The sequence below is a fragment of the Anser cygnoides genome, chromosome 27, assembly GCF_040182565.1.
Source record: "Anser cygnoides isolate HZ-2024a breed goose chromosome 27, Taihu_goose_T2T_genome, whole genome shotgun sequence".
NCBI lineage: Eukaryota > Metazoa > Chordata > Aves > Anseriformes > Anatidae > Anser > Anser cygnoides.
Window position 1 is genome coordinate 4,897,863 of NC_089899.1, and position 23,514 is coordinate 4,921,376.

Sequence of the window (23,514 nt, forward strand, 5' to 3'; positions counted from 1 at the left end):
GGTTTTCCCTCATTAGTTCAAGGGAAATTCCCACCCCTGGAAGTGTTCGAGGCCAGGCTGGACAGGGCTTTGAGCAACCTGGTCTAGTAGGAGGTGTTCCTGCCCATGGTGTGGGGCGGTTGGAATTAGATGATTTTTAAGGTCCCTTCCAATCCAAATCATTCTATGATTCTATGAACACAGTTGATCTCTGCTCATCTGAGAACAAATCCAAGTTTTAAGTTTGCTATATCCTCTACGTGACACTGTTTTCCATGCTGTGGAATGGATTCTGACCGTGGGCAGGCAGGAGGCAGTACGCCACCTCAGGTCTGTGTGTCTACTTACAGCAGGAGCTGAGATGCACAACACGGGTATCATCGAGTTTATGCTCAGTGACAACAGCTAAGAATATGCACTCTATTTGATAGGGGACAACTGGTATTATCCAAAGACTCGCACGCGCAGCAATCCCAAATAAACAGGACTGACTTGATAGTTAATGCTGAAGAACTTTTTCTTCATTAAACACAAACATTCTTCCCATTCCCTCCCATGTTATCAGGATATGATATCAGGAGGATATCATGATATCAGGAGGATAACATGTTATCCTACCTGCTTTTTGAGGACTGGGAGAATCAGTCTACATTGAACAGGCTTTCTTTAAAGCAAGACAAAAAGGACATGACTCAGAGGTGCTGAAAGACTTAGTTACCCTTTTGTATGTTCTGCTGTATCTACCTCCTGCAAAGTAGTAAGGAGTAGGAGTGAAGGGAAAAAAATACAGTAAGCAACTAGACACAGAGTCAGAAGGAAGAGCTGAGCCTGTAGGTAGGAACAGGAACCCAAGGAACAGACCTGAACAGAAGGTAGCGAGGGATCGGGACGGAGGCGAGATGGCTTCGCCCCCTCTCAGGGCGGGACGCGGCCTGTGAGGCCCCCGGTCCTCTCGCTGCCTGCAGCGCTGCATCCAGCCCGACCTGGGCCTTGCGGCAGGTCTGGGGGACACAGGGATGCTCAGGGGCCAGGGCAGCTCTACTATGAGGACAGGCTGGGAGAGCAGGGGGTGCTCAGCCTGGAGAAGAGAAGGCTCTGGTGAGACCTTACAGTGGCCTGCCAGTGCCTAAAGGGGCTGCAGGAATCAGAGAATCACAGAATTATAAGGGTTGGAAGGGCCCTCAAGAGATCATCCGGTCAAACCCCCTGCCAAAGCAGGTTCCTTAGAGCAGGTTGCCCAGGTAGGCGTCCAAACAGGCCTTGAATATCTCCAAAGGAGACTCCACAACCTCCCTGGGCAGCCTGTCCCAGTGCTCCATCACCCTCACCATGAAGAAGTTCTTTCGCGTGTTGGTGTGGAACTTCCTGGGCTCCATTTTGTGGCCATTGCCCCTTGTCCTGTCCCCACAGACCACTGAAAAGAGGTTGGCTGTGTCCCTCTGTCTCCCACACTTCAGGTATTTATAAACATTGATAAGATCCCCTCTCAGCCTTCTTTTCTCGAGGCTGAACAGACCCAGGTCTCAGCCTTTCCTCACAGAGAAGATGCTCCAGGCCCATATCATCTTTGTGGCCCTCTGCTGGACTCTTTCCAGGAGATCCCTGTCTTTTTTTGTGCTGGGGAGCCCAGAACTGGAACTGGGAAAGCTGGGGAGGGGCTCTTTGTCAGGGGGGCAGTGACAGAACAATGAGTAATGGCTTTAAGCTAAAAGAAGGTAGGTTTAGATTCAGTATTAGGAAGAAATTCTTCCCCCTGAGAGCAGTGAGGCCTTGGCTGAGGCTGCCCCGAGGAGCTGTGGGTGCCCCATCCCTGGCAGTGCCCAAGGCCAGGCTGGATGGGGCTGGGGGCAGCCTGGGCTGCTGGAGGGGTCGTGCCCATGGCAGGGGTGGGATGGGGTGGGCTTTGAGGTCCCTTCCAACCCAAACCTCTCCATGGTTCTGTGATTTTTAACTGCTGGCAGGGAGCCTGGAGAGCCGCCTGTTGGGCGCATTGTGCGCTTTCACAGAAAGAGCTGGGAACCCGTTAATTTTCTAAAATGCTCTCCCACACACAGAACTGTTGCAGTTGCCACAGAGGTAACATTCAATGGCAAACAGGAGGGAAGAAAGGCAAGAGTATGTTTGGTAATGATATTAAAAGAACAATTAAAAGTTGATGAGAAACAGCCAAGACAAAGTTAGACAGAGATGAGTAAGCAGCAGTCCTGAAAATTTAAGGATAAAGGATTAGGGGTAATATCCAAGGCCTTAAAAATGAAATAAACAGGCCTGGAAAGAAAATTTCAGATTAACAGCTTGTGTGTTTCACAAGTCTTAAACCATGGACAATACCAACTACATGGCTGCAAAATACATACTACAGAGAAACACGGTTACGCAGCAGCCCTGCAGAAGGTACAGCAGCATCAGTAGATTTTAACTCTTTTAAAAATCCGTGAGTGCAGTCCTCAGTTGTGCAACTGGGTGCCTTTCACAGGATTGGCACAAATACTAATCTGAACCAAGGAAACTTTAACTAACAGGACAGCCTGCTGCCTCTTCCCTCTGTTCCTCCAATTGCTACAGTCAGCCTGTAAAAGATTAGTTTTCAACAAGACAGCTGAAAAATACATTTAACCTTCATTTACATTCCTATTCAACGTTTTCTTAGTTTATAGAAAGGAGCAACGGGACAGTCTCCTATAGCTATAAAGAAGCTGAATTACCTCCACCAGTAGCTGATAAACTAGCACCGATGAAAAGGTTTCATTCAGCACAGTTTGTCTTGCACAAAGTGAATGCTTTTAGCTTCCACTGCAACTAAAATGTATTTTACTGATGAAAACACATTTCTGATTTGCAAAGTTCATTTCAGCAAGCCTGTTTTCACACAGGAAGTAGAACAGGAGCGTGCATTTATCAGTGAATTCTAATTTAAAATATTTTTGCTTTAATACTATCACCAATAATTCACAGCCCTGAAACAAAAGACTCCATATGCTGGGTTTAACATACCTACATTTTAACAGTCCAGCCATGTCACTCCTGCCTGTTTTCCCTTCCTAACGTGCTCAGGTTACAAGCAAGACAACTCCTCCCTTTTCTTGCTCAACAGGCAGTTCAGCAAGTTCAGCTTCAGATGCGAATCAAGCTAACTTTTTCTTGGGCAGAACCACCTACAAAAGGTCTGCAGGATATATCTAAACTGCACCAATATCCATGCAAATTCATTTACGTTTATTGATTGCACAAAATTTTATCCAACTAGAATTCAGTAAAAATAATACTGGTAATAAACAAGCAGGGAGAATTAAATTCCCTTAACTTTGTTAGTTTTAAAAAACATAGCAGAGAAAAAAACCTGAGTCATCTTAACGGAACAGCTCCAACACACTTTGCGCAAGATAAAATCAGAAGTCTTAAACAATCAGGAGTCTCTTTCACTTTTGCAGAGTAAAACTGTGTTTTGAGGGTTTTCGCCCTATCTACCAACATCAAGCAAACCAATTTCCCCCATCTCCTCCAGCCAGTGCCCTCTAGAACTGGGCAGGCTGCTGTTTCCAGATGAAACAACAAAAATCTGAGCATGACACAGGATAAGTACAGCTTTTGTGAACGCAGATGGTACACATCCGATGTTACACTGCCTACAGAAAAAGATGAAAAACTTCAACCATATTGGACAAGTTCCTACTCTCCCCAGTGAAGATGCACAAAGACCATTAAAATCTGCTCATATGTTATTTCCAAAAAGGATTAAACTAGCTGAATATAACTAACCACCCGCAGAGCTCGGTGTAATTATTTTTGTAGAAAATAGCCAACCAGAATAGATTACTGGTGCAACCAGTGCGCAGGACAAACCTAAGGCTATTTTCCACTGCTGCTTCGTATTACATACATTTATAATCTTTGAGGACAACAGAAAGGTGCCATTACCACTGATGGAAAGAATTACAGTTTTCGAAAGCATCCTCAGAACTGCTTCTCTAAGCAGAGGAACCTGGTCTCAGATGGAACCACTGTAACTACATTCACATGTAACAACTGCTGTATATAATAAAAGGTTAGTAAGTTTTGCTGAATTCCATTCAATTACTTTTCCTACATGTAATATTAACTAATCATCTGCTTCAAAAGCTATACCTCGAGTAGCAACTACTTTCTCCATGTTGGGGATATATTCAACGAAGGCAGACAACTATGTGCCCCTTAGTCATGTCCATGGCAGTAGGCTGTGGCAAGACAAACTAACCCAGCTGTTGGTGCAGCACCATGAGAAAGACAACAGGCTCATTTAAAAGGAATGTTTCATTCACTTACCTGTCTCACTAAGCAGGTAAAATTATTCCTTGGGATGTGACAGGAGTCCTGGGCCCCTTTTTGGTACTTTGAACAATCAACTCCATATGAGTGAAAACAAACTTTTTAAAGGGCTGACGGGGAAAAAAAAGAGAGCTCAGCAAGGAAAGTAGAGGTATGAAAACAAAAGAGCTGGCACACAAGTTAGCAACAATTTAAACTTAATTCTTCTTAATGAATCTTCAATGTATCGAAAGACTAGTATCAACTTCTTAATCATCTGAGTCCTGGTACTTACATATGTTTAAAATTTATTTTGATTAAAATAAAAGTAAAGACATCACTAGATATTTAAAAAGTTTTTAAAAAGTCAAAAGAAATAGTGTCAGAACAAGATGGCCATGTTCAAGAAACCCCCTCCAGGATGGGTTGTAAACTGCTAGAGTTGAGATTCAGACGACCACATCAGCAACTCGCCCGTTACACAGGACATCCTGGTAGCCTCTTCCTCAGTGAGGACACAGAGGACTCTGCAGCAAGAAGGAACTGGCTTTCCACAAGTTTCATCCATTCTCCTCTTCTGGGTCTCAAACGTCAAGATCCAAATGTCAGAACAGAGCCCACCACAGAAACACAAGAGCTTTTCTGCTGAGGTAACTGGAAGGGGCACAGCACAAAAACTCCAAGCAGGGGCTTGAGGGAGACCAGAAGAGTCTCTACTTTGTGAGAAACATTTAATTCAACACAATGAATTACAAGAGGACAGATTTACAGAATAATAACCGTAACAGACTGTTCAAAAAGGAAAGTAATTTTCACTGGCTGCAGTAGCAGGTAAAGTTCCCCAAAGGAATACCTGGTAAAGCAGCAGCAAAGTACAATTCAGTCTTCTTGCAGTACTCCAAATGAGCAGTATCAAAGAATTTTGTATTCTCACAACTTTAAGAAAAGAGTTAATATAGCATCAGTCACTTTGGCATGGGATATTTTTCAAGGAGCTTAAACCTATTCAGATCACTACACTGAACTACTCCCAAAGGCTATTACTCGCCAGGCAATTCCCCTGGTCCCTTGCTGTTCCTGCTAATCATTCTTACATGATAAAGGCTCTGGGAGCTACTTTCTTCCCCAAGTTTTGGGATACCAACAACTTGTACAATTGGTTAGTGGCACAATATTTCATCCACCACTTTATACTGTACTTTCAGCTGAGACATCCATGCACGAATTATGCAATGGATACCCTAAGACTAAAATAACTTCTGCAACCTAGTCAACGTATTCTCCAAGCTACGCACACATCTTTCTCCCATCTCTCTATCCTCCCTCCCCAGATAAATCCCTTTTTAGCCACAAGTTACCCCAATATGCTCACAGTTGTACTAGAAGAGACTGATGAATCAATCAAGGTACCCATGGTGAAGCCAAATACTTATAAACACATTAAGGCAGGTTTCACATCATTTCATTTTTTGGACACAAAATGCTGGTCACTTCACTGCACATGCAAATAAGAAAGATTTAATACTTAATAAAAAGCTTTAGATTCATTTAGATATCAATTATAGAAAAATCAACCTTTTGCCTTTCTTGTTTTTAAAAGAGGTCAGAACATTACTGCACATGAAAGCAGATGTGTAGACACACCTATTGGAATGGATCCCCTTCCCTCCACACACACAGAAACAGAGGTCAGGGTTCTTGGCACCAGAAGAGAAAAGAGGAAGTCTTCCTCATTGTCAGTCAGAAATGAGTCATCCTTCCATTCTGAGTTGAGAAGGTCCTTCTGACCAGACCTAAGCCAAAGCAAAATATACCACAGAGCGGGTATATTTATCTTCAAAACTCTGTTCTGCTATGCTTGGACATACACAGAACTCTGTATCTAAAACGTGCACAGTAGTGCATTCGGTGTGGTGTTGGAACTCACTAAAAACCAGATTGCCATTGACCAGCTCCTCACGTGTAACTTCCCCTACTCATCAAAACCTCAGGTGGAAGAGGCACTGGTAGTTCATCTCTGAGACTACACTTTCAAGACCAATGTGGTCTTGCGAGGAAAATGAAATTCACTGACCCAAATAGACACATGGAATGACAATCCACAACATAAAATGACCTCCCTACAGTCTGGTACAAACAGGTAGCCTACAGCAGAGTAGCCAAGGAGTGAAACAGCATCTCTCTCACTTGCATTAGAGAGAAAATGGTTTTGATGGGTCATTGTTAAAGATACTTTGATAGAAAAGCTTGAAAAAATCACTGACCCACAAAAAAAAAAAGGACAGGAAGTTTGGTTCCTAGTATATTCCCTCCCACTGTTTTATATTCCTTTATCCCCTCCCACTTTTGTCTTCCCGATTACCCTACCCCTTTAGAAAAAGGAGGGGGAGTAGAGTTTAGTCAAGTTCCATCTTCAAAACTACCCAGCAATTAATGGACCATCAGCTTCTCAACTTTTCCTGAAGTGTACATCAAAATGCTCATAGGTACAGTCGGATGGTTGGTGCAATTTACTCTGCAGACACTCTTGGCTTTGTAAATAGTTGTGCTGACCCTGCTGATAGGGTTTATACTGGGAATTCTTAGATGGAACTCCCTAGAAGAAAAAGAAAAACGACCTCGTAAGTTAGTAGGCACTTCTAAACACCTTTGCAGCAAGTAAGCTCTTAAAAAAATAAAGCACCATTGGCAAAACATAGCCATTTCTTTATCTCCCGTTTTTCACCTTCAGCAGACAGCTTGTTATGGTTCTTTGCTGTTGCCAGACCTTTGTAGTAGAAAGGAATGCAAGATATTCACTGTCCAAATAAAGCTACTGTTAGTCATGTGGTAAAACAGGAAAATAATATAAAGAGCCCAGATATAAGATGGTATCGCCCAAACGCCAAACAGATTTCACAGTATAATCAACCTTCCAGCTTGAAGGATCGCTTAACATAAATCATTCTTCATTCTACCTGACACTGAAATACAGCTGCCACTCCCTCCAAAGGGGGGTTTTCTTTTCTTCTGCTCTTCATCCTAAAGATTCCTTTCTTCCTCCACATTCTCCACTCTTGCCTCACAGGCTCACACAACTGGAGTCTGCATAATGAAGCGCCCTGGGTATTGGCGACAGAGCACTAACTGCTTTTCTTAGGCTAAAACTTAAAATGATCGAAAATTAAAACCAGTGAGTTCTGTTTTCATCTCATTGCACGAGCTCCACTGATGAAACACGCAGGCTAGGGTTACATCAAATAACACAGCAAGGAAACACTTTGCTTCACAGGATGGTGCTCTGTCCCTGCCTAGTGCAACAGGCAACACTTAACGGAACTTCAGTGGGTGTACCTTGGCTTGGCCTTACAAAACTGCCTCCCCCTCCTCCCCCCGTTACTACACAGTAAGGATTTATTATTCAGAGCTATTTTGGTTTACAAGACAACAAAAAAAAAAATCCAGTTGCACCTCTGAAGAGGTCCACTGCACAAGTGAAAGTCAGAGAGAGACTTGAAAACAAGAAGCAAGCCCATTATAACTGTTTTAAGGGATACACAGTGTAAAGGCACACTTCTGGCAATCCTGCAGGTACCAGTGTTAACCATTTTTTTCAGTTATTTCCAAATTTTGAATACATACATTCTTCTGTTACTTTCGGTTTGCAAATTCCTGCCACAAAGTATTTTAGCGACTTCCTTCTTTTGATGGTCAGGTTGTCCTTTCCGACTTCTAAAATGTTACTTAAAATTTCCACTACTGTGCCCTCTAATACACCCTGCAAGAAAATGCTTACTAAAAAAGAAAAAGTTAGACAAAAATGGAGGGAGGGGAATTAAATCCGTAAGATGGCAGCTGCCCTTCCACAGTATCCTCTTCCCTGTCACAGGTAGTAATAAATGAACTGGGAAAAAAAAATGACATCACAAAACAGGTGAACGTTTAGGAACTGATCCACTTTCAAGGCAGAATCCTTCAAGTGATTACACACACATTCTGGTTATGCTATTAGCCCATCCGACACAAACATAAAGCCCAGAACATTTGATGACAATAAAAACTCACCAGCCGTCATACCCCTCAAAACATCTAATTTTTTGGTGAAAAGAGCGCTTTTGAAAACGTGTGCTAAGAAGCAAAGATTTGTTGATATATGCCAGGATTCCCTCTGAAACCATTTCTGTCTTCAGAGCTATTCGGTACAATTTAAGGAGAAAAGAAAGTTGTCATACTACCTGGACTATACATTCTCCATCTCCTGGTCGTGATCCTGTTCCTCTTCCTCCTCCTCCTCTTCTCCTTCTTCCTCACCTCCTTCTTTCTCTGACGGAGCTTCCCCATCTCTTGCAATTTCCTCTACGTGGGCAAGCATGTCAGCCATCAGGGCTTCCTCCAGCCTCTTTCGCACCTGCTGCACCAGTTCCTCTTGCTTCCTGCCCCAAATCAATGAACACTTGAATTAATTCTCAAAGCTAACTATTTTGAGGGAAAGAAATCTTATATTGCTCATCTCTGAGGCTGGGTGGAGAAGCACAATTCTGAAAGAGTCCTCAGTAAGAACTGCACTGTAAAAAAAACTGCCTGGCATTACACTTCAAGTGAAGCTGAGAAACACTTTATAACAGTTGCCCAATTCTTTCTATTGTGAGTCCTTACTACTGATTGTAATTATTTTTTAATTCTGGCTGAAATTTGCAGCTGATTCAAGACTTTCTTGCTTAAATTAATATTTGTGGTTTAAAAAAAAAAGTCAGCCTACCCTGCTCAGACTTCCAAATACAAGACTGGAGAAAATTAATTTTTTTTCACTATTTCATTTTTTTCCTCATTCTCCTTTTGAGTAACAATCTTAAATTTTACAGCTTCTTTTATCTCAAAGTCACAGTGATGTAAAGAAGCGGTCAACAATTTGTGGCTCATGGGACTCCTATTTCATCTCACCACAGGAAATCAGAAAGTTATAAACAGACCTTTTTTCCTGGTCATTCATGTATAAATCACACGGAAGGAGTCATCCTGTAGTTCAAAAAGATTTACCAGCTGAACAGTCAAAACAATTACTGCCTTTGTACACTGTTAATGAATGTGAAGTAGTGTGATTTCAGGTTGAGAATGGAATACACCAAGGACATTATCAAGTGCTTAAAGCTGAATTTGACCAATTTTGATTCACTGAAAGCAAGCTATACCTACATAAATTGCATCCTTATTTGCTGCAACAGCAGTGGTTAATGCTTACATTTGATCTTGTGCTGTCACAGAGGAGTAAGTCTCATTATTTAGCATTTCCCCAATCCCTTCTTTGCTTAAGAGTTGCCTTAGTCAAGGTTACTCAAATTCAGATACCCCTTTTCAGTAACAGGAGACATACTGACACGAAGAACAAATATGAACCTGAAACCTCCGAGTAAGCGAGCATGGGTTAAAATAAAAAATAATGTGCTTTAAGCACATCCCTGTACTTAAGAGAGCTGCTTTGTGTAACAATTCTTTCTACTCTTCTAATAAACACACATTCAAATTAGCTCAGCAAGCCCTAGTGCTCTATCAAACATTTCAACTTGCCAGTGAAAAAACGTGGTGCTGTTTTACCGCAAGAAAACATGTTCTAAGACAGTATCTGCTATTTCTAGGTAATACCTAATATCTTCATCTGTCACCATAAATGCTTTGCAAAGCGGCTGTGAAGTGTTTAGCCAAACTCCAGGATTCTTCTCAACCGCTGCAGACAGCTGGCCAGTGATGGGCATAGTGCTAGTGTGCAGAGCACTAGCGATAGCAGAGAGAAGGGTTTCGTCAGTGCAACCAGGTCCAACCCCTGCAAGCCGGAGGAAAAGCAACAATCAGCATGGCACGCGACAACAAACGGCACATCAAGACAACAGCGATAATTTCAGATTTAATGGCAAAGCACGCGCCCTCATTTAGAAAGTCAACACAACATAAATCTCAGACCTCAACACTACTAACAGCACCTGGGCTCCCGAGGTTATTTAAACCTAGATCAATTCCTCATCGTGTTACATAAAAAACAACCTGGGAATGGAAGCTCTTTAAACAGGCACTGCTTCTGGAAAACAAACCAACAAAGTCAAGAACCTTTGCCACTTCCTCCCATTATGTTTCAGCATCCCCTGAGGACGGAGGGCGCCTGAGGAGTACTAAGGGCTCCTGCTGAAGCGGGAGCGGTCCACAGCACCGAGGAGCACAAGGAGGTTGACACAATACCTCCAGATCACCGCTGACTGGGATCAAAACGCCACCCCTGGAGTTGAGGGCAGACTCTGATTACCTTGTAAACCTTTTGGAAGGTCCATTGTTTTCACCAGCTCCTCCGCAATGTCAAAAGCATTCAGTCCACTTAATTTCTTCTCCCAGAAGAGCTGACATCAAAGAAAGTGTTTATTGGTACAAAGCAGGGAAATGGAATCGACAACCGCACAAAGCACCTGCTTACAAGCAGAAAGGGAAGGGCGCTGCTGCAGACAGTTCTATATTGGATTTACTGCAGAAGTGCTCTGAAGGCGGGGAGCAATCCTCATTACCAATCTCACATCTCTGTCCTGATTTACTATCTGGAAAAAGACTTTCCTTTCCTCCAGGGACTGGTACTCACTGCTTCTGAACTGGAACAGCAAGGCAATGCTTGCTTGCTTTCATCCGAGTGCACACACAGTATGGGACAGCTGATTTTTTTTTTTTTTTACACTACTGTTCCTCTTTTGCTGCCTCCCATATGCCACAGAACTGAAGTTAAGGAATGCAGAACTCGTCCAAGCTCTTTACAAGGTCAGGCATTGTTTTATTCCTCTCTAGGAGTTTCTCATGGGAAGGATCACCTCTAGACCTTCGAAGAATTTTGAATTACGGGTTCTCCTCCTTCACACAAGTGAACCCATGGTTTGGTGGGAAGTCAGATACTACAACTAGATAAACTTTCAACTCTCAATCTACATGTATAGGGATGATCAATGCATAGCTGGAGTCTATTTTTTCTTACAACAAAGCAATTTTATTGAGGCTTTGAAAAATGGAAAATTTTACCCTATACAGTCCAGACACATCCCCTTTTCACACCTGTCAAAATCTGAGTGTAACTGAACCCACACTACTTTTCCAATTACGAGCTCCTAAAAAGAGGAAGGAGGACAGTCAAAGCCAAAACACATAGGCTGGATGTTCGTTAGCCTATGACTTTCAAATAGGTACAAACTAATCCAGCACACGATGGGACTTCGTAGTGCTTCAGAATTTTGAGGAAACATCTGGAGTCAACTGACCAGAGGTTTCACTAGACTATATTCTGGTAAAATAAGTAAGGAAAACCCAGGCTGAGTCTACAAAGCTGCACTGCAACAAGTAGTAATGTGAGCAGGAAACTACAGAGGCTGGCTTACGTCTCTGCACTGGGGCTGAGCTCTGCTGTCTAATGACTGCAGTCACATAACAATTTCTCCCTCAACAGGACACAAATCTCTATTCAGCTCAGGTTTTTTTGCACATCAACTTCTTACTTTTAGTGTCTTATTGTCCTACCTAGCCAAGGAGTTTATAGGAGGAGCAACAACACTACAAACACACGTGCCCTACCTCTTTAGGAAATGATGCTAAAAGCCCACAAGCCTTGTTTAAAATAAATAAATAAATAAATAAAAAGCCACTCCATTTCAAATAGATTCTAAATCACACTTCAGAAAGATAAGTTCTTAAGTTTGCATAAAAAGTTTTCAGCACTAGAGGTTATTTTATAAGGTAAATCACTTTCCTCTTCAAATGATGCATTTTAGTTCCACCAGACCTGCCAGAGTTTAAGGTATACCACTAATTGACACCACTGACAGTGCCTGAACAGACTAATGAAGCTGAACATCTAGTTTCCGAAAGGTATAAAGACAGATGCGCCACAGGAAAGGATTCACAGAATCCCTGGTGTGAGCTCTGTGGAGGCAACAGGCTGTCAGCTCTACCTAACGCTAATGAAAGGAGAACGCCTTCCAAAGGCTGCTTTGAACACGTAAGCCTCATTTGAACCAATGCCCAGCTTCAAAGTTACATTTGCCCTAAGCACACTTTTTGCATCTTTCACGAGATGAAATTAAGCTGAAAGGTTTCCTTTACTTCTGGTGTGTTCTCTTGTTTGAAAATATACAGTGTGAGAAGAAAAACAACAACTTTACATTAATGACGTTCCAAGGGAATTTCTAACCATACTCATACAGGCAGAGTTAACTACTAATGATATATCCATCAAAAAAAAAGGCCCATGCAGGGGGTACAAGCCCTTGCAGCACATCACAAGCACCACGCTGTAGTCTGCACATGAAACAGGGATTTCTTGAAACACAGAGTTCTAATACACTTGGAACATTTTATAATGATTACAATGTAAATTTCCTGTAAATTGTTTATGACTTTTGTCTACATTTGTAGATAGGTCTTAAAGAAGTTTTTAAATAAAATAGAACTGTGACCTTCACAAAGGTTGGAGTCTAGTTATAAAACACTGAAGACAGCATATTAGCTGTATACTGGAAATGTTTTTTGCTCTGATTTTAAAAGCTGGAAGCACTATAAGCTATTGCTTCTGAAATCTCAAATCGCCATGGACATTTTTTCAGTGTTAAAAAATGAAAGTGTTTTATTTTGGGACCTTCTCAGCAGCAGAAGCAAATGTTTCCTAGCTCTGGAAAAATAGTTTCTAAGATCCAAGCCTTACCTGCCGGGGTTGGTCCACAGCTTTCTGAGGATCGCTCTTCACCTTATTGCTGGGATGGTTTGTGATCTTTGTGACAGGCTGTTTGAATATGGAGGCTGTCTGTCTGACAGGCAATGCTGTATTCAAATCAGGCTTGCCCTACAAATTTCAAAACAAAAGGAAGGGAAAATCCCATTAAACATTTTCAATTTACCAAAATGCTACTACAGCTGTAAAGATGCGCTGTGGGCAAGAGAGACGTTATGGACTTGAAAACGTGCCTGATCTTAAGCTGTATCAGTGGGACTGTTAAAAATGCAAAACCACCTTCAAATCTTGCCCAAGAACTTTAAAATGTAACCAAGTTTTTCACTCTCACATTCTACTTTAGATACTAGCCACCTCTCATTCTAGTTTATACACGTTGGTTTTATTCCAATTTTGACAGAAGTCAGGAGTCAGAACAGTGAATTTACATTTTTAGATGACAAGCCACCTTTGAACCACTAACCCCGAAGGTTTTGACACGGTGTTTGTAATAAGTAAAAAGTTTATTGTGCAGGATTTAGAGACCAGTTTGCGAATCCAGAAGCCATTCTAACACTTTCTGCTGAAATTCAGTTGTGGATGCCAATAAATAAAACAGTGCAGCTGGAATCTTGATCACTTTTTTTACCTTCAGTTCTTCATAAAATTCAGTTCTTAACGGGCCTGATAACTACCAAGCGTTCACAACATGACTATGTCTTACACTGCTTGGAAAACAGGAAGCATGTTCCTCATTCCGGAGATCTACTGTGCTAATCTTGAAATGGCCGTAGGACATACTTTGTTCTCAAGGATGCAGACACAGTATCTGCTTAACATATTTATTCATGAGATGTAGAAAACTATTCAAGACAAATACCACCCTGAATCATCTTGTGCGCTAATCCATCCGTAAGCTAATGATAACTATTTATACATTTATTGAAAGGTTTGGGCAGAATTTTTAGCCTAAGAGGGGTGTTAGCTACTGGTCTCACTGAGGCAAGGCATTTTTCTTTTAAAGCATCACTACAGCACCTAGTGCTGCACGTAAATCTTCCTCTCACTTAGACCAGAGTACTGTTCTTGATTCTTTACCAGTTGACATAACTAGAAAATAAGCATTATGCTATTTTCCGTATTTAATATTTAGGTGCAGAGACACAGCTTTTGGCTTCTGAAAAGGATTTTGGCATCTGATGAAGATGACATGAGCCAATTTATCCAGACTGACAGTATACCACTGTAACCACCGTTTTTACTTAACGATAATAATCAAAGCGACTGGGTGCCAAACACAGACTCCCTATTTTGCTCTGCAGACAGGCCTTGCTGTCCTCTTATCCCTTCATCTTTTTGCCCAAGCCATGTCCTCGGATCAGTTCTGAAGCAGAGGCACCATGGCCAGCTGCACCCCCTCGCCGTGCCAGCAGCACGCTGCAGGCTCAGGGCTCTGGAGGAGACGGTGCCAGATGCGGCCACCACCAGCCCTGGAAGTAGAAGAGAGGAGGAGGCCAGCCCTGCCTCCAGCCCTTCTGGCTGCAAGTTTCTCCATGTATCAGGACTGAGGAAGAATCAGCGAACTGCAGTTATCTGTCCAACACCCTACAACAGAGATAATACCCCATACAACTCCAGCTTCCCCCAGTCATTACAAAACGCTCGCTATTCGTGTTACCCCACATTGTTCTGAGAAGCAGCCTGGCCAGCACAGCAGGTGGACAGGCAGAAAGCTTCCACTACATCTTACTCTTACTTTGGCTTGGTTAGAACAGTCGTAGCGCATCCTCTGTCTGTTCTTGTTCATTTTACTCATCAACATCTTCCCCGTGCGGAAGTCGAAAGTGCTGAGGTCCATGGAGCTCCCCAGGTAGCGAGCCAGCTGGGGCTTGCTTCGGAACTTTTTACCGCTTGGGCTGAAAAACCGTAGAAAAGAAACAAGGAGGGGAATTAAAACCCTCTGGACTTCAATACCAGTGTTTGTGACAAGTTTTGTTTCCTTCACGAACTTCCAGAAGCGAAGTTCACACTCAACGCAAGACGGATATTGCTGCGTTCACGTCAGCTCCCCGTGCTTACTGTGCAAGAGACGGACTAACTGCAGGACTTGGGGTGGTTTTGTACGTAAAGAGTAAAACTCAGACCAGGTATAAATTAACAGGGTGTAGTTCACACCATAACTGAAATGGAAGACAATGACGCAGAAGTACTTAGTGCTCAATTGTCTCAAATAATAAGTTTTCAAGGATTTCTTCTCACAGGAGCAGTGCCTGACCGGCACCATAAACTCTGCTCGGGCTCCTGCCTCCCCCTCAAGCTGCGCGTTTGGGTTGGATTACAAGTCTTTGGTAGCATTTGGAGCACGCTACTTCAGGATTGCGCAGTATCAAGTACTCAGGGAAGACAGAAATTAACTGCTGACAAGGTGCAAAGTAAAGAATTACAAAGCTTAATTAATGCAAGAATAAAGGCCAAAACCTTACAAAAGTTTCAATTAATGGCAAAGCAGAAGAGATTCTTTTTAAACACATGATTTTTCATGAAAGACTACAATCTGGCAAGCACACGCAAATTACTCCAACTCCCGTTTTATTTTAATAAAAACTCAGCCTTTTGCATTACTACAAAAAGCACTAATTGAGCCCTTTTGTATTTCATGCACAAAGCAAAAATAAGTCAATGCACTGCGACTGCAGTGTCAGACCTACACAGACACTGAGCACAAAATAATTCTTCACGTTCTCGTTTAGCATCACAATGCCACTTTATTCTCTTTATTTCTCTCATTTCTGTTATTTTGCATCTTTAACACATCAAGTACTCCATTTTTTGGCAAGCAGAGGACACCACTACCTATCAAGCAGGCAACCTGCCCATTCAGCCTCGGTGCCGGTCTGGTAAAAGCTCACTTCGCATTGCGCTAAGCACAGGTTAGCTAGGTGAAAGACGTTTTAAGACCAAGAGATGCCAGCCGCATCCTCCCCCTCCCCATTTATCTATTTTCTTCTATTACAAGGCAGTTAGCGTTAGAACGTGTTTCCAGCCACAGGGAAGCAGGATTATCTCCTCACCGCCCTACAAACACACTCTGCTCTCGATCTACCGGCGATCTCTTTAGGAAACGCGAGGTCACATCCAGGCAGACCTCGGGAGCAGCCTGCCCCCTGCACGATGTGATGGCATCCATGAGTCTGGAAATTCAGAGCGACTTCCAGATATCCAAGCACTGAACTTCAGGTGGCTCGGAGCAGCACCTACGTGTCAGAGACCCCGATTTTCTATGGAGGAGGGACATGATACCAGCACGACTCAAACCTGCTGGAGATGAATTAATGCTGACGAGGTTCCAATGCCTCCTGGAGACAGACCTGTGATCAAGTCACCTGCTGATACTCCTGGAGCCAGAACCACAAGCTCCTTGTTTCAAGACTTCTACTGGAAGGCCAAGAATAACTTGAAATAATAAAGCTGTCAGAGGCTGAGGAAAGCAGCATTACTAACTAGTCCAGCAATGCAGACCCCACTCTACCAGAGTTGCTGCGGGAAGATACTAACAACCTCTCTAGGGTCTTCTTTCAGAGTAGCTCAAAGGAAAAAGCCCTTTTTCACCACATTATCTGCTTCTTTGAAACCTTTATAGGAGTAAAGTCTGAAAAAAATAGTGCGAGCATGGAATTTCTAGTCCCGTGGCGGTGACTAGCAGTGGCAAGTCAATTAGTCCAAGTCTTAGACTCTCTACTGGAAAAAATTAAGATTAAAAAAAAGAGAAAGAGAAAAGCAGAAAGCCAGAAGGAACCAAAGCATTAAAAAATCTCTCTCAAAAAAAAAAAAAAAACACCAACAACTGTGAGGCAAAGACAGTATGAATTATACTAAAAATGTTATCTGGAGAAGTCTCTCAAAGGACAGACGATGCACATGGCAGCACCTGCCTGGGAAGCTCCTGGCCCTGGCTGCCCCATGCCGCTTATCCTGCCCCACGTGCTGCTCGCACACACGCACAGGTATCCAGACAGGGAGAATCATCATCTGTAGAGGGCAGGGAGAAGAGGAGGAAGCACTTTCTCACCGGCCGTTCTTCAGCAGGACCAGCACGCTACAGAGCTGCCCAAAGACTCAGGCCTGAAGATGGCATAAGGGCAGGCGTGAGCTGACAGGAACAGACTGGGACCAGACACCAAATCTGAAAACAGTGCTTGAAAATACAGAGGGAGTTGCATGCCTTGACCCCAAAAGAGGAATACCCAACTCCAGTACCCTAACTCTGTTAGGACAGGGCCATTGCTGCTGTTGGAGAAGTCAAAAGGAAAAACTTGACACCGCCTCTTCCAAGATCTGCAGCTCCAATTTATGGCTTAGCATCTTAACAGAAACCCACCAGAGGGAATTTTGAAAATAATATGCTACGCTGGATGGTGCTGAGGTGGCAAGTGCCTTGTTCTGTCACTTACAGTGCGGGGACTTCCACAACAGCAGAGCCAGGTACACTCAGAGGCAGCGTGCGGCAGCCCCTCAGCTTTTTGTTCGGTACGCGTCCTGGTAGCTCTGCAAGGGATCTGAAAAGCTGCTCGAAGCCAACTTACAACTAAAAAAATTCTGAAATGGCTCGGAGTCCTGTCCCTTCCTCGGGACGCTCAGCCCAAAGCAAAAGCACTGAAGCGCAAAGGCGGCAAACTTTTATTCTGATTACAAACTGAGCAGCAGCTCGGTCCTGAAACGTCCTGCAGCGATGGCAGAGAGGGAACAAAGCTCCTGCAGAAAGCCAGCAGCGAACTCACGGGGTAAACGCAGCACAAGTGGGCAGCTGCAGCCAGACCATGCTCGGTGGGGGACAGCTGCTGGTGAGCTACAGGCTCCCAGCAAGCCCAAATCCGAGCAGCAGCCCCCCAGAGCCCCCCTACAAAGCACGAGCAAGTTTTGCTTTGCGGTGGAGCAGCGGCTGGGGAACCCGAGCGTAACTGGAAAGCTGGCGTGCCTCTTGAACCACAGGATAGGGAATTTCTCTTTCTGCTCCAGAGCTTTGCTCTACATTCATTTTTTTTTTTTTTTTTTTTGATACAGAGAGTCTGAAGAGGCCCAGAAGGAAATTGCGATACAAAAATCGCAGAAATCGAGCTCTTCCAGATGGTACTGCAGGCGCTGGTACTGAATTACCTACCGCCTGCCACGCTTCACCCCGCCACAAGCAGGGCAGCTGCAAAGCTGCGAGGGATTCCCCTGCCTGCCGGTCACAGCCCATTATCTGCCCAGCACCAACAAAACGAGCCGGGCAGAAACGCGGGGCGGTGTTGGCGAGCCCGAGAAGCCCTCCTTCGTCACGCAGGGGCTTTTGGGGCGCGGACGGGGCGAGCGCAGGCAGCCTATTCAGGGCGAGCCGCCGCCAGGTGCCCGCTCTGCCCGCGCGGCTCTGCCTTTGTCTCCTCGCCTCCCGCGCCCAGGCAGCGGCCGCCAGCCCCGGCTGCTCCCCTCCTCCTGCCGCGCTCAAGAAGTCTCCTCCCCTCCGCTCTCCCCATTTAGCGCACGCCAGATCCGCACAACTTGGAGAGCAAGGGACAAAAGACAAAAAAAAAAAAAAACAAAATAAAACCAAAAAACAAAAACCACCACCAACCCACCCCAGATGTTGTCTGCCTTTTAGCGAAATGGAGACGGCCGTAACCGAGGGGAAACGAGGGGAAACGGGCGATGAGAAGCGTGTGCTTAGAGCCTCGTTCCCGGCACGGGGCGATGGGTGTAGCACACAATGTGTTTCCTCCCCTGCTCAAACCCCGCTGCCTCCTGCGCCGCCCGCACGGCTCCTCCCAGCCCACCCCGGGACCTCGGCACGCACCCGAGGGCACGCGGCTCCCCGTGGGGGCACCTCCTGCGCGCTGCCCCCCACTCCCCCGGCACCTGCACGTTGTTCGTGGCAGTGGGATCTGTACCGAGCCCTCGATCTGCCTCGGTGCTGACCTCAACAAAGCAGGTCCTGGAGCAGGACAGCACCAACACAGCATCGGTGCAAAAGCAGGCGAGCGCTGCAGCCTGCCACCACCGTAACCCATCTCTCGCCCTCGCACCTCATCGGCATCTCCCCGTAACCTCCGCTCTGCCTGCCCCGAGCTGTCCTTCGGCACCCCACCACCGTCCCGTGGCGGAGGAACGGCCCCGACGCAGAGAGCCGTCTCCCTAAGGCTCACCTCACCTCCCGCACCAGGGCAGCTTTGCTGGGAGAGCTTGGGATAAAGCTGAGGAACTGAGAATGAGCAAAGCGTGCTCTCAGGAGAAGCATCCTCCTCCGCAGCTTTGGGGGGGGGGGAAGGTAATTCTTTGCAGGGGGGCATTACGAACATTTTCTTGAACTTTTTACTTAGGTGCTGCGAAGGTAACAAATTCACAACAAAATAAGCTTCACCTAAGAGACCTAAGTTTTCCAGAGCAGAGATGCCAAAGCTTCCTGAAGCAGAGACAAACAACAAGCCCAAACTTCTCAAGACACTTTGCCATCAAACCTGCAACAGAAAACAGCGCGAAGAGAAGCCACGCAAAGCGGTCAGCAACCCTCCTTTCCCCAGGTGGGGACACGGAGCCTGAAGAGAGCCCTCGCAGCAAACTCTCTTTGAGAACCTTGGCTGCCTCACACAGCTCCTGACTCGCTCCCCTTCCCGACGCCAGAGCAAACCCTCCGTCCCTGCACCTCTCCTGCTCACTCCAGACGTGGCCCACGAGCCCCGCAGCATCGGCCAGACGCCCCCTGGGCTCTCCCAGCTCTCATATCACAGACGAAGGAACACACAAAAAACTAAAAAGGTAAAAACACTTCTGCGCCGTCAGCAGCTGGTAAGCACGAGGCTGGAGAACTGTTCCTAACAGCCAGCTCGTGGACTACACCTCGAGGAGGGCACTGCCAGCAGGACACTGCTGGTCACTCACGTTGCGCGGAGCACGCTCAGCCCGCGAGATGCATTCACCTCCCAAAGCAGACTTCGCATTCGACAGAAGGCAAACTTTCATGGGGAAAGCATTTGCTGCTAGCATTTAGGGCTACAGAAGGACATCTCCAAACGTACAGCACAGCAGCCCTAAAGGAGGCTTCAGGAAAGCAGTAACCGCCGCCCCGCCGCTGCTCACCTCGGACTGGTGTTAATTCCCAAGGCTGGCGATCGCACACGAGAGCGCTTGTTTCCAGTTAATTCTGACGTGAAACCGTGCACGCAGTTATCCACGCTTACTGCATCTGTATGCTCAGAGCAGCTGGGCAAAAAAAAAAAAAATCAGCCAGGTAAACAACAGGCAGAAATAGCAGAGGTATTAATAAATTGCCACTCACATATTTTCCACTCTGAGGTAATGCAAAATGCAACAGTAACCAAAAATTAGTGCAGCAGGGCCGTGTTATACCTTTGATCTCTGTCCAAATTGATATAAAGGGAAAATCCATTATACCTTGGGAATAAAAATATGCTACTTATCTTCTCCCCCCCCTCTCTGTTTTTAAATGTGGCTCTGAGACCGCAACTTTACAAATAAAGTCCTTGGAAAACCAGGGATGTTTCGGGCTGTCAGCTGCGCTCCTCCAGCTGCTACAGGTGGTCCTTTCGTCTCCCCGCAGGCTGGGAGCTGCGGCTCAGAGGCTGGCACTTCAGCTTCGGGCTCTCGGCAGCGGCTGTTTGCCTGTTTGCTTACAGCTCAGCGCCGCACGCTACCCTCGCAATCGCAATTTGATTTCCAAGATGAAACTTCGCACGTGCAGAAGCTGATAGCGCGCGTTTCACCGATTACAAAGGCCAGGTAAGGACGCCAGGTGAGCTTGGGCGACGCTCCCGCAGCTCCCCACGGACCCGAGCTTCGCACACCGCCTCCAGGCAGCGGGCAGCTCCCGGGTGCGCTGCAGCCGCCTCGCAGGGATGCGGGAGGGATCCACGCGGCCGCCCGCAGCCCCACGTCCCGCACGACTCCACGTCCCTCGGGCAGAGCGAGCGGCTCCCGGCCATACGCCGCCCCGGCAGCGCCGTGCTCGGGTTGGCGCGCCCCGCACCGAGCCCCCTGCCCCGACGCCCACCCGCAGCCACCGCCGCAGGCAGCCCGACGCTGCCTTCTGCCCCCTGCCCCTAATTCCTCGTGGGGAAAACGAAGCGGGCAGGGCTCCGAGCGGGGCTGCCAACCCCACTGACACCCCTAATCCCGCTGACACCCCCCCGCTGAATCCTGCCGACACCCCCGGTCCCGCTGACACCCCCCTGGCTGAGCCAAGCGGCACCGGGCGGGCACAGAAAGCCGGGGGGACCCCGGGGGGCTCGGCTCCCAGCCGGGGGGTGCCCGCAGCCCCCTCGGGGGGCCCCCGGCGGCCGAGCCCAGCCCCACCACCACCACCCCGTGCCCTCCCGGGAGCGGGGCCCGTAACCCCGGGGTCCCGGCAGCGCCCCCCCGGCCCCGGTATCGCCGCCGGCCGCCCCCCCGCTCCCACCTCTTCCGCTCCATCTCTGCCGCCGCGGCCTCCGGTCGCCGCCTCCCGGGCCCCAGCGGGGCCTCCCCCGGCTCCTGCCTCCCGCTGCCGCCCCCCGCCGGGCCACCGAGCGCGGCCTCCCCTCGGCCACGCCGCGGCTCCGCTCGGCTCCGCTCCGGGCCCGGCCGCTCCGCTCCGCTCCGCCCGCCCCCGCGGTTCCGCTCCCGCCCCTTCCCCCGCCGCCGCCGCCGCCGCTCCCCGCGCTCCGCCTCCCGCCAGGGTCGGGGGCGGCCGGATCCCTCCGCCCGGGCACGCCGCTGGATATAGTCCCAGCCGGGGGGCGGTGGGAGGCGGGCGGGATGGCCCCCACGGAGCCTCCCCCGGGACTCCCTCAGAGCCCCCCCGGGGTCCACCCAGCGACCCCCCCGCCTCAGCCTCCGCGTGGAGCCGCTCCGGAGCCCCGCAGCGACGCCACAGAGACCCCCCCCGCCCCGAGAACCCCCCTCCCAGGCTCCCCGGAGACCACCTCCAGCTCCAGGGAGACCCCCCCCGGCCGCCCGTACCCAGCCCTCCGCCTCCACATGGACCCCCCCGGCTCCATAGAGACGCCCCTGGCTCCATATGGACGCCCCCCCACCTCCACAAAGACCCCCCCCGGCTCCCCATGGGTCCCCCCTTAGCTTCACAGAGACCCCCCCCGGCCGTCCATGCCCACCCCTCCACCTCCCTATGGACCCCCCACGAGCTCCACAGCGACCCCCCCAGGCTCCACGGAGACCCCCCCAAGCTCCACATGCCTCCCAGAGACCCCCCCCCCCCCCCCCGAGCTTCCCAGAGACCCCCACCTCCACTAAGACTCCCCCCAAGGCTCCACGGAGACCCCCCCGGCCGCCCATGCCCACCCCTCCACCTCCACCCCGACCCCCCCGAGCTCCGCAGCGACCCCCCAGCTCCACCCCGACCCCCCCCCCCCCCCCCCCCCCCCAGAGCTCCACATGGCCTCCCCCGACCTCCCCGGAGACCCCCCCCAGCCGCCCATACCCAGCACTCCACCTCCACATGGACCCCCCCCGGCTCCGCGTGGACCCCCCCCGAGCACCACGGAGACCCCTGCCCCCCCCCCCCCCCCCCCGCTCCCACCGAGACCCCGGCCCCGGGCTCACCCCGGCGCCCGCCGCCGCGCCCCCCCGCGCTGTCCCGGCGGCGCCGCCTTGGGCATCCTCCTTCCCCCGCGCCCCGCTCCGCGGCCCCGGCCCGGCCCCGCGCCCCCCGCCCCGCCCGCTCGCGCCCCCTGCAGCCCCGGCCCCGCGCCGCAGCCCCGGGGGCTGCCCGCGCACCGCGGGCACCGGGCGGGGGGAGAGGGGGGGGGCACCAAGAACGTGGGGCCACGGACACACCACCCAGGACATAGGGCACGGACGGGCCACAAAGGACACAGGGCCGTGAACAAGCCGTGCAGGACACGGCCCACGGATGGCCCACCAAGGAAAATAGGCCGTGGACAGACCACCCAGGACATAGGGCATGCAGGACGTGGGGCGTGGATGGGCCACCGAGGACATAGGGCATGGATGGGCCATGCAGGCAGGACATGGCCCCATGGATGGCCCACGAAGGACATGGGGCATGTATGGGCTCACCAGGACATTGCCAGCCCACCAAGGACACAGGGCCATGGACAGACCACCCAGGACATAGGGCATGCAGGATGTGGGGCGTGGATGGGCCACCGAGGACATAGGGCATGGATGGGCCCACCAGGACATTGCCAGCCCACCAAGGACATCGGGCCATGCAGGACATGGCCCCATGGATGGGCCACCAAGGACCTGGGGCCATGAACGGGTCATGCAGGACATGTCCCACGGATGGGTCACCAAGGATGTGGCCCCATGGGCAGACCATCCAGGACACAGGGCGTGGATGGGCCACCCAGGACAACGCCCACAGATGAGCCACCCAAGACATGGCCCTGTGAACGGACCACCCAGTTCATGGGGCATGGATGAGCCACCCAGGATGTGGCCCCATGGACTGGCCACCACAGAGATGGCCCTATGGATGGGCCATGCAGAACATAGGACATAGATGAACCAACCAGGACATGGCCCCATGGACGGGCCAC

The 23,514-nt window shown here is 48.6% G+C and overlaps 1 protein-coding gene across 2 annotated transcripts; it reads right to left on the reverse strand.

The window, feature by feature from the left end:
* Positions 1–4,977: 4,977 nt before the first annotated feature.
* MBD3 (methyl-CpG binding domain protein 3) lies at positions 4,978–22,675 on the reverse strand. Of its 2 annotated transcripts, none has more exons than XM_066983799.1 (8): positions 22,553–22,675; positions 20,075–20,197; positions 14,721–14,880; positions 12,959–13,096; positions 10,535–10,625; positions 9,883–10,060; positions 8,478–8,675; positions 4,978–6,859 (listed from the first exon to the last, which is right to left on the reverse strand). In XM_066983799.1, the coding sequence occupies exons 1-7, from the start codon at positions 22,606–22,608 to the stop codon at positions 8,483–8,485; spliced, it is 939 nt and encodes a 312-aa protein (XP_066839900.1). In that variant the 5' UTR covers positions 22,609–22,675; the 3' UTR covers positions 4,978–6,859; positions 8,478–8,482. The 2 variants fall into 2 exon arrangements, with proteins under 2 accessions (XP_066839900.1, XP_047933760.1); XM_048077803.2 differs by lacking the exon at positions 22,553–22,675 and adding an exon at positions 21,411–21,593.
* Between the last annotated feature and the right edge of the window lie 839 nt (positions 22,676–23,514).